The sequence below is a fragment of the Anser brachyrhynchus genome (assembly GCF_964034855.1).
Source record: "Anser brachyrhynchus genome assembly, chromosome: 1".
Classification (NCBI taxonomy): domain Eukaryota; kingdom Metazoa; phylum Chordata; class Aves; order Anseriformes; family Anatidae; genus Anser; species Anser brachyrhynchus.
Window position 1 is genome coordinate 158950170 of NC_137694.1, and position 17793 is coordinate 158967962.

General features: G+C 37.8%; 1 protein-coding gene across 43 annotated transcripts in view; it reads right to left on the bottom strand.

Annotated features, from left to right (window-relative positions):
* The window catches only part of GPC5 (glypican 5), a 765123-nt gene that overhangs the window by 468077 nt on the left and 279253 nt on the right, over positions 1–17793 (bottom strand). Inside the window, exon 7 of one of the 43 annotated variants that reach the window (XM_080577244.1) lies at positions 198–10977. The exons of 41 other annotated variants lie outside the window; for them this stretch is intronic. In XM_080577244.1, coding sequence (XP_080433370.1) covers positions 10840–10977 — 138 coding nt within the window. In that variant the 3' untranslated portion in view covers positions 198–10839. Of the gene's footprint in view, positions 1–197; positions 16875–17793 lie in introns of those variants that run through there. One more of the 43 variants, XM_080577264.1, reaches the window with a different exon arrangement.

Sequence of the window (17793 nt, forward strand, 5' to 3'; positions counted from 1 at the left end):
CAGCACAGCGGAGGTGAGCTGCCCATTGGTTGTTAAACCACCACATCATGTTATTTCCAAACTCATAAAAGGAGTTATTTTTAAATGAAGACTGTTAAAGAAAGTATTTAGCACTGGATGTAGTGCCAATATTTGAGGAACTTTCTTAATAATCTTCCTACAGCCTAACAACTGCTTTTTTAAACACAGGTGTTGGCTTCCTTCCTTCCTTCCTTCCTTCCTTCCTTCCTTCCTTCCTTCCTTCCTTCCTTCCTTCCTTCCTTCCTTCCTTCCTTCCTTCCTTCCTTCCTTCCTTCCTTCCTTCCTTTCCTTCCTTCCTTCCTTCCTTCCTTCCCTTCCTTCCTTCCTTCCTTCCTTCCTTCCTTCCTTCCTTCCTTCCTTCCTTCCTTCCTTCCTTCCTTCCTTCCTTCCTTCCTTCCTTCCTTCCTTCCTTCCTTCCTTCCTTCCTTCCTTCCTTTCCTTCCTTCCTTCCTTCCTTCCTTCCTTCCTTCCTTCCTTCCTTCCTTCCTTCCTTCCTTCCTTCCTTCCTTCCTTCCTTCCTTCCTTCCTTCCTTCCTTCCTTCCTTCCTTCCTTCCTTCCTTCCTTCCTTCCTTCCTTCCTTCCTTCCTTCCCTTCCTTCCTTCCTTCCTTCCTTCCTTCCTTCCAATTCCTTAACTACAAGGTCTATACTACTTATAGTTTTATCTAGGGCAAACAACTCATACAACATTATAGCAACCTTCTTACTGACACCCAGAAAATTGTCCTATTATACTCCTTCAAGCAAAGAAAATACAACAGGTCACTTGCTTGGAGTACTGGCAAGAAAACTATCTTGCTACGTCACAATAAACTCTCTGTAAAGTCATGTTGTCTCTGAGCACATATTTTGTTTTCTACTTCTTTCACATTTTTCATCAAACTGATTCACAGAGGTGTGGTCCATCTCTTAGGTGTATAGAAGCCTGAACTGAGCCTTACATTTTTTTCTTTGATCTTAATCATCTATATTTTATTTCCTTGACCTCATTCCCGTAACTCATTCTCCCTTATTCAACATCAGCTTTTTTATTGGAAATGTTTGTATTCAGTTCTCCCTAACTTGTTTTTACTAATCTTGATGAAAATTTTTATTACTATTGGTATTACTATTCCCTGCAATTTTAAGTCAGTTTGAATTTTCACAATTCCAGGTTATCCCTGCACTTTCTAACTGCGTATATTTTTTCTCTTTATTGGTCTTCCATCAGATCTCTTATTTCCAGTAGGCTTTTCAAATTTCTGTTTATCCATTGCATTTGGATCCCCATGGTGTTATTTTATTTTTCCTACTGTTTCTTGACGTTCAGAGACAGTATCTACAATTCAGATACATTCTGTATTCAAAATTATGAACCTCTCAGCAGATTTGCTTTCATGTCCCTTATTTTTTCAAAGTTTGAAATAAAAATAATAATAAAAAAAAAAGATAGCTACAGAACTTTTGTGCATGAATGACTTCTTTTTCAGCAGTATGTTAATTTAAAATGTCAGGTTTTAAGGTGATTAAAGCAATTCAGTAAGGTGGGAAATGATCTATTGATGTCGCTGCCAGCAAAGCATACAGTACTACATTTAGATTCCTTTTAGTAAAGAAAAGCCCATTTGAGTGCCATCTATTTAGGTGAATAGGGTATAGACTGTACAGAAACCTTCAAAGTGACACAACAATTCCTCCTTGCTTACTCTTTGTCCATAATTAAAGTATAATTAAAGTATATTTCCTGAAAAGCATGGCACATCACACTCTAAACAAAACAAAATCAAAAACAAAACAACAAAAAAAGCATCACTGGATTGTTCTTGCAAACTTTTGTTGCTATAAATTTTACAATTAAAAATAAAATAAAATAAAACAAAACAAAAATTAAAAACGAAACAAAACAAAACAAACAATTCAGCCCTTCCATCAGTTCTGTTTGGGAATTATAGAATCCCATATTCTTTATGAAATTAGCTTTGGGTTCATTCTTACCCTGCTTTACAAGGGCCTCGAACTGAAATTTTACATTTCCTCGGCAAGCACTATAGTCACCAAGTTAGCAGCTGAAGTTATTTTATGTGATCTCAGCCCTGATTTTTTCTCATCCTTGGAATTAGTTCATTACAGTCATATATGTATTAAGAAACATTATCGATGGGAAGAAAAATTTTGTCCTCATCTTGGCAGTCCTGAGATAACTGGGGACCTCTACTATAGAGTATATCAGAGCTGGGTAAAAGCAATCCTCTCCTACCTATTCATACCCTACCCTCTCACACCAAAAACAAACAAACAAACAAAAAGCCAACCAATCAAAACAAACATACAAAACAACAACAACAGCAAAAGCAGATAAACCAAAGACTCTGAAAACAAGAACGAGGAAAAGAGCACTGAGTATTTCCTTTAGTATTTCTGCTTAAGCTTTATATCATGAAAATATATCCTGAGTTAATTAAGTACACTCAAATTACTCCTAATAAATCAGCTCATCGGGTTTTTTTAATGAAATTTGTGTGTCTGGGGAGCTGATAAATGGTTTTAAGAACCTACTGTGTTTTTGTGGTTCCGAAAAGTAAGTTGTTAATCTGTTCTTGAAAGATAGCTACCAAAGGTCAACATGAACAGATGCAAACTGAATTTGGTGTCAACCATAATGAATGAGATTTTATGTTTTCTTCCAAACACATCCCATCTCACTATGACATATCTCATCTGAGACTACGCCATTTGGACTGTGATCATTCTAGAATGCCAAAACAGAAAAATGAGACATTCTAGAGTGTAACTGAGGTCATTTCAAGTGTCAATTTATTCCATAGGTGCCTTTTTCCCTTTATTAAAAAGAAAGTCTCAGGAATTCATTAAATGATTCAAGATGGTTTGACCCCAGGCTTTCAGTATCAAAGGAATGACAGCTATTCATGTTTGCTTTGCTTTGTATTGTTTTGTTTTCTAGAAATACACTCAAACCCAATGAACTATTTTCCTGTCCTGAAGGACCTTGCATATTTCACATCCTGAATAATGGAACTGTCATACAACTTGGAAAGCAATAAAGGTAGGAATCAAAAATAATTATTGTAATGCTTGAAATTTGCTATTTTAAATACAGTGGCACACAAAGGAGAGAAGGAAAGAGATGGGAAAGGAGCATTGAGCTGCATAAAAATTAAAAAAAAAAAAAAAAACTTTACATATGAGCCACCCATTCCTGTGCAATATAGAAGTACAAAGGTAAAGAACCCAATCTCAGGATTTGCAGATGACATTCCATGTTGCTTTATGACAGACAATAGCCTTGAAAGTAATCAGATGGTGCTCTAGCTAGAATTTCCAGAAATAAAAAGTAGTAATGAAAATAATTTCCTGTTATTTGCAGTATTGGTCCCTTTAAACAGACCCAAGTCTTTCATATTAGAAAACTCATCTGAAATGATTAAAAAAAAAAAAAAAGTATTGCAAGATATATCCTCTAAACCCAGTTATTTAGTAGCAAAAACAGCAACAGAACTGAAAAGACTTTTTTTTTTTTTTGGTATGACGTGGATCATCAGTAGTTTAAAACTACTAAAACTTTTTCTGAAAATTCTCTGAGGATTTTTGTTACAAGTAACATCTAAGACCACTAAGGATGAAAAAGAATATATTCCACTTGCTCCATTTTTAAAAATTATTTCATTTTTCAGGCCTTTATGCCCAGATATATTCCCTCTAGGTTCTTAAGAAATGCTTTGTTCACCTTACTTCTCCATCCCCTCACAGCTGCAAAATTATCTGAGCCAGGAGGATGCTGGCACACTAGTATCTAACTGGATGGTTGTGCTCTATTACCATGGGAAGAGTTGCATTTCACCCCACCAGTTATGCTCTTCTTACAGAAGTCTGTTTGTAGAGGAAGGGAAGTAACTGGATGTACTGAAGCTGAGAACCTGGTGGCACCTGGAGTGCAGGGGATGTGGAACGGTTCAAAATAGCATTTCCAAGAGTTGATGAAGAAGTATTACTGGGGTAATTCTACCAGTTCTCGTAACAGTCTAAGGTACAGTTTAAGGTGTAAAAATTAATACCTGGAGCATAAGGAGAAAGGTAAACATAGATTGCTGCATTCAAGGGACTTAAACAGTATGATTAAGGGTCTGACGTGTGCAGGCTCAGCAGTTCAGAAAAATATGAGTATGAATTGAATAGACAGAAAGACTGGCAGAACACAAAGAACAGATCATTAAGCCATGCACAAAATGAAAAGATGAATAATTCACAGCACATGAAAGAAAACTAGAAATCAGAATTTCAAAAGCTTTAGAATATATTCTGACAGACATCCTGAGAATTTCATACACTACACTAGTATAGTCTCAGCATCAAATACAATATACCAATGGGGAGCAATAATACCTTTCTCATAAATATTAGTTCTTCTGTATTTATTTATATATGTGTATATATATATATTTATATATATGTATACACACAAGTATCTTAAATCTTTCCTGGAAAAATCATAGAAAGCTTCTTTTTTTTCACATTGTCTTTAACTGTAAATTCTGAAATGTTCAAGAAAATACTGTTATTTTGAAAACAACAATCAGAACACACAAGCGCATGCGCGTGCACACACACAAACAGTCATGCTGATATGCAATTCTTCGGAAGACGTGGACAAGATATACAAATTTGTCAAAATTAGAAATCTTCAGTTATGTTTCTTTTAAAACTGAATACAGAATCAAAAATTAAAAGAATGGTCAAGGGAAAAGTTTTGAAGAGAACCTATTATATAAATATCAAATAATGGTAATATAGAATTGCAAATATTCACTGTTTCTTATTCATTCTTTTTTCAGTAAAAAAATATTATTCTAGAAAAATATTATTTTTATTTTTACTTCAGTAAAATTTTCTTTTTTTCCCCTTGAAAAACAGTACTAGAAAAACAACGACAACAACAACAACAACAAACAGAAAATGAATGTAATAGAAAATGGAATAAGGCATTAAAAAGTAGATAAAGTTAAAAAAAATATCTTTTCAATTGTGTCACTTAAGACAAATACTTTTTCTCTTTTTAAAAGCTCCAGATAAAAGCTTCCTTAGAATCCCCTCAAACTGTCATTTTTACTGTTTCTTAGATTTATGCACAAAACATCGTTTCTTGATAACTTGATAAGACTTCTGTTCCCCAAATGCTTGTAACTGGAGATCTCCTCCTGCATAAGAAGATACAAATCTTCCCACTGATGTGTATGAAAATTACTTTCTTGCAACTGAAATTCTTGAAGGTGACTTCTGTACATATACTCCCTCAGGATATATCAAACTGAATATTATTCAGCTCATATTACCTCTTAATTTCAGATACCAAAACACAAATGTATGTTTGTAACACCTGCAGACTTTAACTACAGTCAGCTGAGAGAAAAAGACACATTCAGGGTACAGCGTGACCAATCCAGTACCCTGTAACTGCCAAATGAAGCAGTGTGAGTTATGAAAGTAGGTTCTGGAAACTGTGGAGATGTCTGCACTTCACCAGCTAAATCCTAACTTTACAATCTGATGTTAGCAACCTCCTCAAATAAGACTACCTTAAAAGGATTGAAATATAATCAAACATAGTAGCGAGCGATTTCTTGAAGGTTTTGCACAGAATACTAGTATAAGTAATATAAGCAATAACAAATGCAATCTTTATATGATATGTAGTAACTAACTGATACTTGACAATCAAGGTTTTTGCAAGTTTTTTTTTTTAATGACTCCAGCATAATCTTTTTTATTATTATTTTTAAATTATTTATATATATTATTATTTTCTAATTGTGGTACTGAATTTAGAATAGCATGACTGGAGGGTCCTAGCATTTTTTGCAGCCATTGTCTGTAGCTACTGAATTTCTAATAGAAGACACAATGAATTTGAACACCCTAAGATCTTTCTGGTCCCAATAACGTAAATCTGGTACTCAATCTTTCTGGTACTCAGTAAAGTAAATAATTACTTTATTGAATAAATACCTGGAACTGTGTGTGTCAATAAAAATGTGGATTGCCTCCTAAAGGATCTTAAATATTTTGTGGTTCATGATCTGGTTTATCTGATATTCCTCTTACAAGGTTCAGTGAGCACATATCTTCACTGCAAACATATCAAGTATTCCAGGAGAGCCTGACTGTTCATATGACTCTTAGCATAGCAGCCCATTTCATAAAAGTTAAGGCTGGGAAAATAAGAAATATTCTTGAAATTCCCAGGTGACTCCAGCACCTACTCAGTTCTTCACCAGTCTTGCACAGTATGAGCCATGTGTCTTCATGAATGAAACTACACCACCTGTATAATGAAGTGGTTTCGTAATACATTGTAAAGATAAAATCTGAAAAGACTTTTCAAAAGTAGTAACTAACCTGCCTTGTAAAGAGATATATAAATATTTATTCAACAATACCACTATCAAAGTCATGATTTGTTATATATGTAATTAATCTTGTCAAGTTTTTCTCTGTGAATGATTTTCCTTTTTTTATTCTGTGCTTATTATAGAAGCAACTTAGAATCATTTTGGTTGGTTGGTTGGTTGGTTGGTTGGATTTTGTTTCTGATAATGTACCAGTCAGCTGAATGCTAAGCAGTTTAATACTTCTCTTCCTGGAGTACTTTCACCACAAACATAAGAAATAACTTCACTCTGCTAGGAAGTATTTGTATTTGCCTGTATTGTCTCTTGAAACAAAAACTAAATTAAAAATTGCATAGCTCAGCTTGTTTATGACACTTTAAGCCATAATGCTGAATGATGAGGCTTCATGTAAACTACATGCTTCCCCTTCAGCTCTGATTCTTCAGCCAGGTGCTGGCTGGCTCTTAAAATAACAGCAAGGCTTTGCTGAGCAAAATTTATGCCCTTAATATATTGTATAGTTTAAAATATAGATATATAAATATATAAAAACAGATTTCACATGCACATCGCAGAAGTGAAAAGTAGTTTAATGCACTGTACTATCATGCTCTTCTACAATTTTTTACGTTTACAGAGAGAAAAAGACTAGGCAGATGAGTTCTTTAGGCAACAAACAACCCTCATCGATAACATGGGATTTTTGTTTATAAGGTATCCAAGTAACAGATTGTTTTCCAGACTATTTCTTGTGCCTGCAGAATGCATTGCTTATTGCACAGGCTGACAAGGAGAACAAATTATGATGATACCTGCAGCAAATGACTTGCTCTGTACTGCTGTCTACGGGCCACTGACTTGGAGGATTTCCCAGGGCTGAGAATAGAAGGAAATAACCTGTCTCAAATAGGAAACATTCAGTATGCTCAAAAACAATGTTTCGCTTTTCAGTTCAGAAAGTCTGTGGACATCAACTGTTCTCTCTCAGTAAGTGACTGCATACCACTGAAATACTGCTACAGTTCCTTTTTTGTAGTGTGTTGCGCTACTGTAGTACCTGCTTTGTTTTAGATGCTGTAGTTTTGCACAGTGAGCATTGCATGTATTCTAAAAATATTTTTATGATCACTGATAAAGAAGACTGTTTCCTATGACTTTCTGTTTTGTACTTGATGACAACCTGTTTTTGTGGTTACAGCATTTATAATAACTGTTCCATGTGTACTATTTGGTGTTAATAACGTACAAGTTCACACAGTAGTGCTTTCCAAAGCTGTAGAGCTTGGACTGGCAAGAGGTAATATATTTCCATTTTATCAACACTTAGAGAAATGTGATTATATTTGAAATGATCTCTGCTGCTATACAGAATCCACAACCAGTAAAATAAAGTGGAGAAAGTACTGATCATCAAGCAGTAACACAGGAATGTACACACAGCACAGTCATCTTGCTTATTCCCTTAATACATCAGCCTAGAGGAACTGCTCACTCAGTAATTTCCATAGTACTGGTGAGACCAGAGTTTCTAAGTGCCACTTAGATCTTAATGGTATCTACTGTAATTCCAGTTACTGTTCCAGCTCTTTTTTTTTCCCTTTTAAATGAGTTTGCTTGCATACAAATTATTTTGGTAATGTTTTTATGATATTGACAGACTACATCTGACATTAATTAGTATTAACAGAGACAGTAAGCTGCTTCTCAAATTTTTGTTGATATCTTCCATACAGATGTGATATTTACTTGCTGAGCCTCTACTCAGAAGAGACTGTCAATGAAGCTGTGCGATGGTTTTATGATATGTATCAGATTTCATAAGTTAGAATCACTAATTTGATTTTCTCTTCTGGCTAGAGAGTTGATTTCCTGCTGTATTTAAATCTTTTAAAGTCTCTTTTCATATGAAAGTCTACACCTCTCTTTCCTTTACCAAATATATTGTCCCAAGTATGTCAGTTTGGGAATATTGTATTCTTTTATTAATTTATTTTTTTATTCTCTAACTTTTATTACTTTATTTTTTTATTATTTATTATTTTGTTTATTATTGTTATTCTCTAACTTTTATTCCTTTATTGTAGAATCATCATAGGATCATAGAATGATTTGAGTTGGAAGACCACCTAGTCCAACCCCTCTTCAGTAGTCAGGGACATCTTCCACTAGGCAAGGTTGCTAAAGCCTCATCCAACCTGGTCTTAAACACTTCAGGGATGGGGCATTCACAGCTTCTCTGGGAAAATTGTTCCAGTGCCTCACCACCCTCTGAATGAAGAATTTCCTCTAACCTCTAATCTAAGTCACCCCTCTTTTAGTTTAAAACCATTCCCCCTTGGCCCACCAGTATCTGCCTCTGTAAAAAGCCACTTGCCACCTTTTTTATAAGCCCAATTTTAAGTACTGAAAAGCTACAATAAAGTTCCCCTGGAGCCTTCTCTTCTCCAGGCTGAACAGCCCCAGCTCTCTCAGCCTGTCTTCACTGGAGAGATGCTCCAGCCATCTGATCATCTTCATGGCCCTCCTCTGGACCTGTTCTAACAGTTCCATGTCCTTCTTCTGCTGGAGGCCCCATACCTGGATGCAGCACTCCAGGTGGGGCCTCACAAGGGCAGAGCAGAGGGTACAGTCACCTCCGTTGGCCTGCTGGCCACCCCTCTGTTTATGCATCCCAGGATGCAGTTGGCCTTCTGGGCTGCAAGCATGAACTGCTGGCTCACAGCTTTTCATCCACCAAAACCCCCAAGTCCTTCTCTTCAGAGCGGTTCTCCATGTGTTCTTCATCCAGTTTGTATTCATGCCTAGGATTGCCCCAACCCAGGTTTAGCACCTTGCACTTGGCCTTGTTGAACCTCATTAAGTTCACGTGGGCCAACTTCTCAAGCTTCCCCATGTCCCTTTGGATGGCATCCCCTCCTTCTGTTGTATCAACAGCACCACTCAGCTCAGTGTCATCTGCAAACTTGCTGAGGGTGCACTTGATCCCACTGGCTATGTCATTGATAAAGATAGTAAACAGTACTGTTACCAAGACAGAGCCCTGAGGGACACCACTTGTCACTGATCTCTGCCTGGACATTGAGCTGTTGACTGCAAATCTTTGAGTGCAACCATCCAGCCAATTCCTTACCCACTGGTCCATTCACCAAATCCATGTATCTCCAATTTAGAGACAAGGATATCGTGGCCACCAGATTTTCCTGTCACGATCTGTCCTTAGTGAAGCCATGTTGGCTGTCACCAATCACCTCCTAATTTTCTGTGTGCCTTAGCACATTTTCCAGGAGGATCTGCTTTATGATCTTGACAAGCACAGAGGTTAGATTGACAGGCCTGTAGTTGTTTGGGTCTTCCTTTTTAAACATGGGGGTTATGTTTCCCCTCTTTCAGTCATTGGGAACTTCACCAGACTGCCATGACTTCTCAGATATGATTGATAGGGGCTTAGTAACTTCGTCCAATGGTTCCTTCAGGACCTGCAGATGTATCTCATCAAGTCCCATGGACATATGCACCTTCAGGTTCCATAGATGGTCTCAAACCTGATCTTCCCCTACACTGAGCAGTTCATCATTCTCGCAGTCCCTGCCTTTGCCTTCTGGGAACTGGGCCATGTGGCTGGAACTCTTGTTGGTGAAGTCTGAGGCAAAATAGTCATTGGGTACCTCAGGCTCCTCCATATGCCCACCAGGGCTTTGTCCCATGGTACTCTACCAAGCAGACCAGAATGAAGAGGCAAAAGTCTGCTCTCCCACAGTCCAGGGTAGTAAGCTTGCAGTGCTCCCTCCTTACTGTTCTCTGAATACAAAACTGCACCATTTCATGATCGCTGCAGCCAAGGCTGACATTGAGTTTCACACTCACCACCATCCCCTCCTTGTTGGTGAGAATGAGGTCCATCACAGCACCTTTCCTCGCTGGCTGCTCTATCACTTGGAGAAGGAATTTAACATCAACGCATTCCAGGAACCTCCTATGACCTGCTGTGCTGTCCCTCCAACAAATATCAGGGTGCTTGAAGTCCCCCATGAGAACCAGGGCTTGCAAATGTGAGGCTGCTTCTATCTGTCTGTAGAGGGCCTCATCTGCTTGATCTTCTTGATCAGATGGCCCATAGCATTCTCCTGCTATAATGTCCCCTGCTGGCTGCTGGTGGATCTCTGCGCTCCCTTGCGGGGGATGTTGCATACTTGTTCTGTTTGAGTTTTGCTCTTTCATGCAGGTCTCCTGCCCCCTTTGCTTGCCTTCCTACTCATAGGGATACATCAGTCTTGAGCTTGGAGGAAGTGATGTTTGAATACTGACCAGCTCTCTTGGACCCCCCTTCCTTCTAGGGTCCTAACCCATGGGATTCTTCCAAGTAGGTCCCTGAAGAGGCCCAAGTTTGCACTCCAGAAGTCCAGGGCTGCAGTCCTACTTTTTGCTCTGCTTTTTCCTCACAAGATCCTGAACCCCACCATTTCCTGGGCACTGCAGCCAAGGTTGCCCCCAACCTTCACATCTCCAACAAGACCTTCTTTGTTTGTTAGTATAAGGTCCAGCAGCACACATCTCCTTGTTGGCTTCTCCACCACCTGTGCCAAAAAGTTGTCGTCAATGCACTGCAGGAACCTCCTGGACTATTTGTGCCTAGCTGTGTGATCTTCCCAGAAGATAATAGAATGGTTAAAGTCCCCTATTAGAACAAGGGCTTGTGATTGTGAGGCTACTTCCAGCTATATGTAGATGGCTTCATCTACGTCCTCTTCCTCATTAAGTGGCCTGTAGCAAACACCCACAACAGCCATGGCAGCCTGACCATTAATCCTTACCTGTAAACTCTCAGCTTGCTCTTCATCCATCCTTAGGCAGAACTTGATGTATTCCAGTTGCTCTCTCAAATAAAGAGCAACTCCACCACCTTGCCTTCCTGGCCTGTCTTTCCTAAGAAGATTGTAGTCCTCCATGACAGCATTCCGGTCATGTGAGATATCCCACTATGTTTCTGTAACTGCAATAAGACCATAGCCTTGTGACTGCACGCAAATCTCCAATTCTTCCTGTTTATTTCCCATGCTGTGTGCATCGGTATACAAGTAATGAAAACAATGAATAATGCAGTTTGTACTGCAAGTAGCTGATGTTTGCATGCATCTCTGCAAAGTCCAATTGTTGTTCCACATGAGAAGTGGATGTGGTTCTTCAATCATAAGAAGAAAAACTCTTTAAACAAATCCAGATTCCATTAGGCAGGTCACTTTCAAGCTGAATTCCTAAACTCATTTCCAGTTGATTATATACTAATTGGCATGGTTGCCGTTGCAAAACAATCGATTCTCTAAATGGAAAGGCCAGCAGCAAAAGTAATCCACAATACCGCTCCCTAAAACAATTGTCTACTGAAAGTGTCCAGAGACAAGGCAATTCTTAAATTGGCATTCACTGAAAATTAAATGCATTTCCTTCACCACTTTTCTTCTCCCTCTTGAGAAGACATCACAAAGGTTAAATAAGTTGTTATCCAATTAAAATATGAAATTTGACAGCTTCCTCTACCTGTAAGATAGGCTAAATAGACCTTTATATTTAAGTAGGCTTTTTTTTTTTTTTTTTTTTTTTTTTTAACTATGAAAAGCACACATGCCAAAAAGAATCCCAAGATATTTTGGATGAGAGATTCTCCCAGTACAGTTAGGTAGTTAAAAATCTGACAATGTATCCACCGTCATATATTATGCAGTATAAGTCTCATCTATGTATACAACTAATGGGGCACTAACTCATTGCAAAAAGAAGGGCTTTTCTATTATTTGATGAAATTATAGAAGAAAGCAGAAGCTTCCAGCATTCACATCAAAGTTAATAGGAGGTTGAGTATGCACCATTGTACTACTGCATCAGGGCCTTGAAGCCCTCTTGAACTCTGTAGTCTGTCTCTATTATATATCATTATGTATATTCCATTTCTTTTTTAAACTGAAATTGGGCATTAAGGGCATCAGAAGCTCCTTTTCACTTTCAAAATTGCCACTATTTCCATGTGGTACGGGAACAAAACCCCTTCTAGTTTTATTAGCTATGGCCACAGTTATGGGAAGTCTGAAATAAAGTATTAAAAATAAATAAATAAATCTATTTTTATCAGAGTCAAGGAGCATAAACGATAAATTATAAATAAGAAAAATAAAATTGCATGGTTTTGCAGACAGTAAAGTAGAACAGGTTTTCTAAAGTAAGCATCAAAAAAACCCTGTGCCCTGACCATATTGTTTGTCATAGAAAAAATCCAAAAATCTCAAAACCCTCCTTCCTTCACTTAATATTGTACTTAAAATTAAGAAGATAGAACAATACTTCTCTTTCAATACTTCTGAGAAACCCTAGCACAAGCAGTTTTTACCAGCTATATCAGGAAGCAATTTAGGTGCAAAATAGGCTTTTGCAGAGAGAATCTGCACCATAATGAATACTTTGTTTAGTGTCGCTGTCCACCTAATACTGCTGGAAAAGTCTGTCTGGTTTTCTGTGCCACTGTTTTCTGCACTAAATGGGTAAGAATTGATAGTATCTCCCCGTTGCATCAATGTGCATGTTTTCTCACTGTGCACTGTGCAGTGTTTTATAAGCAAAAGAAGGAGAAAAAAATAACAAAAATACAAATGTAAGTTGTTTTGTTTTGATTTGTTTTGTTTTCAGTTAGCTTTACACAAATTTGGACCTTAACCTTAGTTCCAGAAAGCTCTGTAAAATGTACATTATTTTCTTTTGTTAGTCACATTTAGGAAAATCAAAAGCTTTTCATTTAAGTACAAATAGTATTTTAAATCATTTGTGCTAAATGACGGAAACTCCGATTAGCCTTTAATAATGTTGGTAAACTTCCTAGTGAAAAACAAAATAAAGCAGGAAAAAAGATTATCGAGCTTTTATTTAAATTACGAGGAAAAAAAAAAACAACAAAAAAAAACAATATGTGGCTAATGACCATCAATTATTTACCTCCTAAGCATCCCAACATTGGGAGATGCATGTTCTCAACTTCATGCCCTCATAATCACTTTTTCTTTCTCTGTCTTCATTCTGTACACTATATAGGTTTGAGATTACACATAGTTTTCCACGACATGCAATCATCTCAGAATGTTCACATAAATTTTAGTGTTTTGAATTTCAGGAAGTGAAAGATCACCTTTGTGAACAACAAAAAGAACAAATGACTTCATTATAATCTCAGAACTGTTGAGAGAACCTTTTCACTCAAGAGATTCAAAAACATCAGCAATCCTGAACTTTTGATATTTATTTTTGAGGTTGAAGTGTATTGTAAAAGGAGGAGGATATAACTCAGAAAAGAATTTCCCATCTCATTCCTAGCTATCTAGCTATTTCCTACTCTGCGGAAATTATGTCAATATTTTATGAACAATGGTAATACTCAAAATATTTAACATAACTTCAGCACCAGCTAATAGTCAAATCAATACTATGTGATAAGCCAGCTCTCCGTAGATGTGCCAAAAAAAAAAAAAAAAAAAAAAAAACAGGAACACCTTACAACAAATACAGAATAGGTTTCTCTGTCAAGTATGAATATGACATATCACTCTGCTATCATGCCTTGCCATAGATGGAATTTGTCCAAGGGTTTGTAGCATGACAGTAGTATTGTATTAATTCCAGAAGTACAATGAAAGAAGAAGCAAGCACATAAAAAATTAAAGGGAGAGCCAACAAATCACTGGAAAAAAAAATAATGTAATGAAGATATTGAGCTGTTCTCTACCTGCAGGAGTGTGATAATTTTAGAAGAAAAAAAAAAAAAGTGGAAAAGGAAGAAAAAAAAATCTAAAGCAAAATTAACATTTAGGTATGCATTTGTAACATGAAAAACAAAACAAAACTTGTGCAGCAGTCTTTCCCATTGAAAAAGAAACAAAAATAATAAATAAGCAGTTTAGGTGCAAACAGATGAAATCAAATCTTGCACAAGTGAATGTTGAATGGCTGTTGCACAAAGTGCACTCAAATTTTACTTCCCAATTACCTCAATGGGATACCTGTTATAGAACAGTGCAAAGTGCAGGCTAAAATATATCAACAAAAAAATTTTGAGTAGAGGAAAAAAACGTTTTGGAAATGAGTCTCAAGAGCTTGTCCCTGTTTCTGAAGAGTATATCGAACTAAGGTCCTAAGTATCTGACTGTTAAATGCTGTACTCTTGAGAATTCACTTGTTCCATGAGAAAGAACTGCATTTAAGTCATGAATAGAGTCATCAGAATGTACAATTCGTTAAATTTATACAGCAGTTTGAACTGTTCTAAGAGGCAGGGGGATTTTAACTGTTAGGCAATTATCATAGCACTAAAGAAGGCGCAAACATGTTATCAGTGATCAAAGGGAAGTGCAACTGCAAGTACCACATCTTGCATATGAATAATTTAAAAACACAGTTCTTTGTATGTATAGTTGAGAACTCAGGCAATGTTTTCCATCACCACTTCCAATATGTACTTGGCTCTCAAATTAACACATATTAATTTGCCTGTGTTGTGGTTTATTAATAAAACCTTTAAAAAAAAAAAGCGTAGTTAGTATGAAAAATCAGTGTCAAAATAAAATCCTATCTTACTATTTTTGTGACATTTTTGAGACATATAAATAGACAAATGATGGCATGGTCAAATGCAGTGCTTACAACGTTGTAATAATGACCACTAGTAAAGGAAAAATAGTTGTCACATTTAATGTCTTTTAAAGTAGCGTCACCTATTCATTCACTTAAAGGCTATAGACATCATTTTTAGCCAAAGCCTATGCTTGGTGTGTACATGTATTCATAAGAAAGTTAAGAAATGTTAAGATGCATAAGGAAAGAAATAGACAAAATTATTTAAGGAGGCCAAATTAACTACATTTCTGCCACTAAAATTTTTTGAGTCATCCCTAGGGAGTCTCTGACAATAGGTAACAATAGAACATGATATTAGATTTAATAGCCCATAGGTCCAATCATAGAATCATAGAATCATTAAGGTTGGAAAAGACATCCAAGATCATCTGATCCAACCATCACTCTACCACCAATATCACCCACTAAAGCATGTCCCTAAGCACCACGTCCAACCTTTCCTTAAATACCCCCAGGGATGGTGATTCCACCACCACCCCAGGCAACCTGTTCCAATGCCTGACTACTCTTTCTGAGAAGAAATGTCTCCTCATTTCCAACCTGAACCTCCTCTGGTGAAACTTGAGGCCATTCCCTCTAGTCGTATCACTAGTTACCTGTGAGAAGATGCAAACCCCCAGCTCCCCACAACTTCCTTTCAGGTAGTTGTAGAAATCAATAAGGTCTCCCTGAGCCTCCTCTTCTCCAGTCTAAACAACCCCAGCTCCCTCAGCCGCTCCTCACAGGACTTGTGTTGCAGGCCCTTCACCAGCTTTGTAGCCCTTCTCTGGACATGCTCCAGGGCCTCAATGTCCTTCTTGTACTGAGGGGTCCAAAGCTGAACACAGTACTCAAGGTGTGGCCTCACCTGAGCTGAGTACAGGGGGACGATCACCTCCCTGGTCCTGTTGGCTACACTATTCCTGATACAAGCCAGGATGCTGTTGGCCTCCTTGGTTACCCAGGCACACTGCCGGCTCATGTTCAGGCGAGCATCAATCAGAACCCACAGATCCTTCTCCTCTGCACATCTCTCCAGCCACTTTGCCCCAAGCCTCTAGCATTGTATGGAGTTCTTGTGGCCAAAGTGCAGAACCCAGCACTTAGCCATTTTGATCCTCATCCCATTGTCCTCTGCCCATTGATCCAACCTGTCCAGGTCCCTCTGTAGAGCCTTCCTACCCTCCGGCACCTTGACACTTCCCCCAAACTTGGTGTCATCTGCAAACTTACAAAGGGTGCACTCAATTCCCTCATGCAAATCATCAATAAAGATACTAAAGAGGATGAGCCCCAGCACCGACCCCTTGGGGACACCACTCGTGACCAGTCACCAGCTGGATTTAACTCCATTCACCACCACTCTCAGGGCCTGGCCAGCCAGCCAGTTTTTAACCCAGCAAAGAGTGTACCTGTCCAAGCCATGGGCTGCCAGCTTCTCTGGGAGAATACTGTGGGAGGCCGTGTCAAAGGCTTTGCTGAAGTCTAAGTAGAATACGTCAACAGCCTTTCCCTCATTTACCAGGCAGGTCACCTGGTCATAGAAGGAGATGAGGCTGGTCAGGCAGGACTTGCCTTTCATGAACCCATGCTGACTGGGCCTGATTCCCTACCTGTCTTGCACGTGCTGTGTGATTGCACTCAAGATAATTTGTTCCATAACCTTCCCTGGCACCAAGGTCAGGCTGTCAGGCCTGTAGTTCCCCAGATTCTCCTTATGAGCCTTCTTATAGATGGGCATCACAATAGCAAGTCTCCAGTCATCTGGGACCTTCTTCAGTTGATGTTGATTCTATGACTACTGGCTTTGGACTGCATTCTGCTGATGACACACAAAAATATGTACTCTTACAAGTCTGCACTGTACAACTTTTCCATTTGGCAAAGCATAGTCATGGATTTGGCCAAAACTTAGGCTTCAATTACTGCCGCATAATCTTAAAAATTCTTTAATCTGATACTATTTATTGCACAAACCCATTCAGCTTTTATACAGTTAGTCATTTGAATGCTGGATTTAGTCTCCCTTTGGCTTTTAGAATTTCTATCAATAACAAAAATACTATATTATTCTCATTTTGGAATAAATTTTGCTAGTTATGGTCAGATAGCTTTTCCATTAGTGACATTTTTCAGCCCTTCATGGAAAAAATAAGTATTAATCCATGTATATCAGCTAGTAATCCAGGGGTTCTGCAATGTAAGATGTGATCCCTTCCAGATAACTTCAAGTACATCTTTTGCTACACCTAGAAATAGGAAACTATTATCCTAACTGAAGTGTTTAAATTTCTAGTATAGTCAATAGTGAGGAAGGTGCCTGTGGAAATCTCCACAGGGAAATTCTGTTTGCCTCATATTGGCAGACATACACAGTGGTATTTTCTACTATGGCAGGATTTTCTAAAATTAGGACGTCTTTATTTCACCTGTTAATATGAGCTCCAAGTAATGGCTATTATTTTCAAAAACAGTATCTCTCTGAGATTATCTTCTAAAAGAAGAAATACATTGAAATGACCAAGATCCAATTGCCTGTAATCACAGCACCAAAATATCATACTTATTTCATAACCTTAGTATTTGTACTTGCAGGCAAGATAAATCATGTTTTTAAATATTGGGGAGGAAAGAAAAATAATTACCATTATTATCGCTGCCATATGCAACTGACTTTGCTTATCATGACTACCTATTAAATAAGAGTGATAGCTGCTGATTGCAGTATATAAGAGAATATG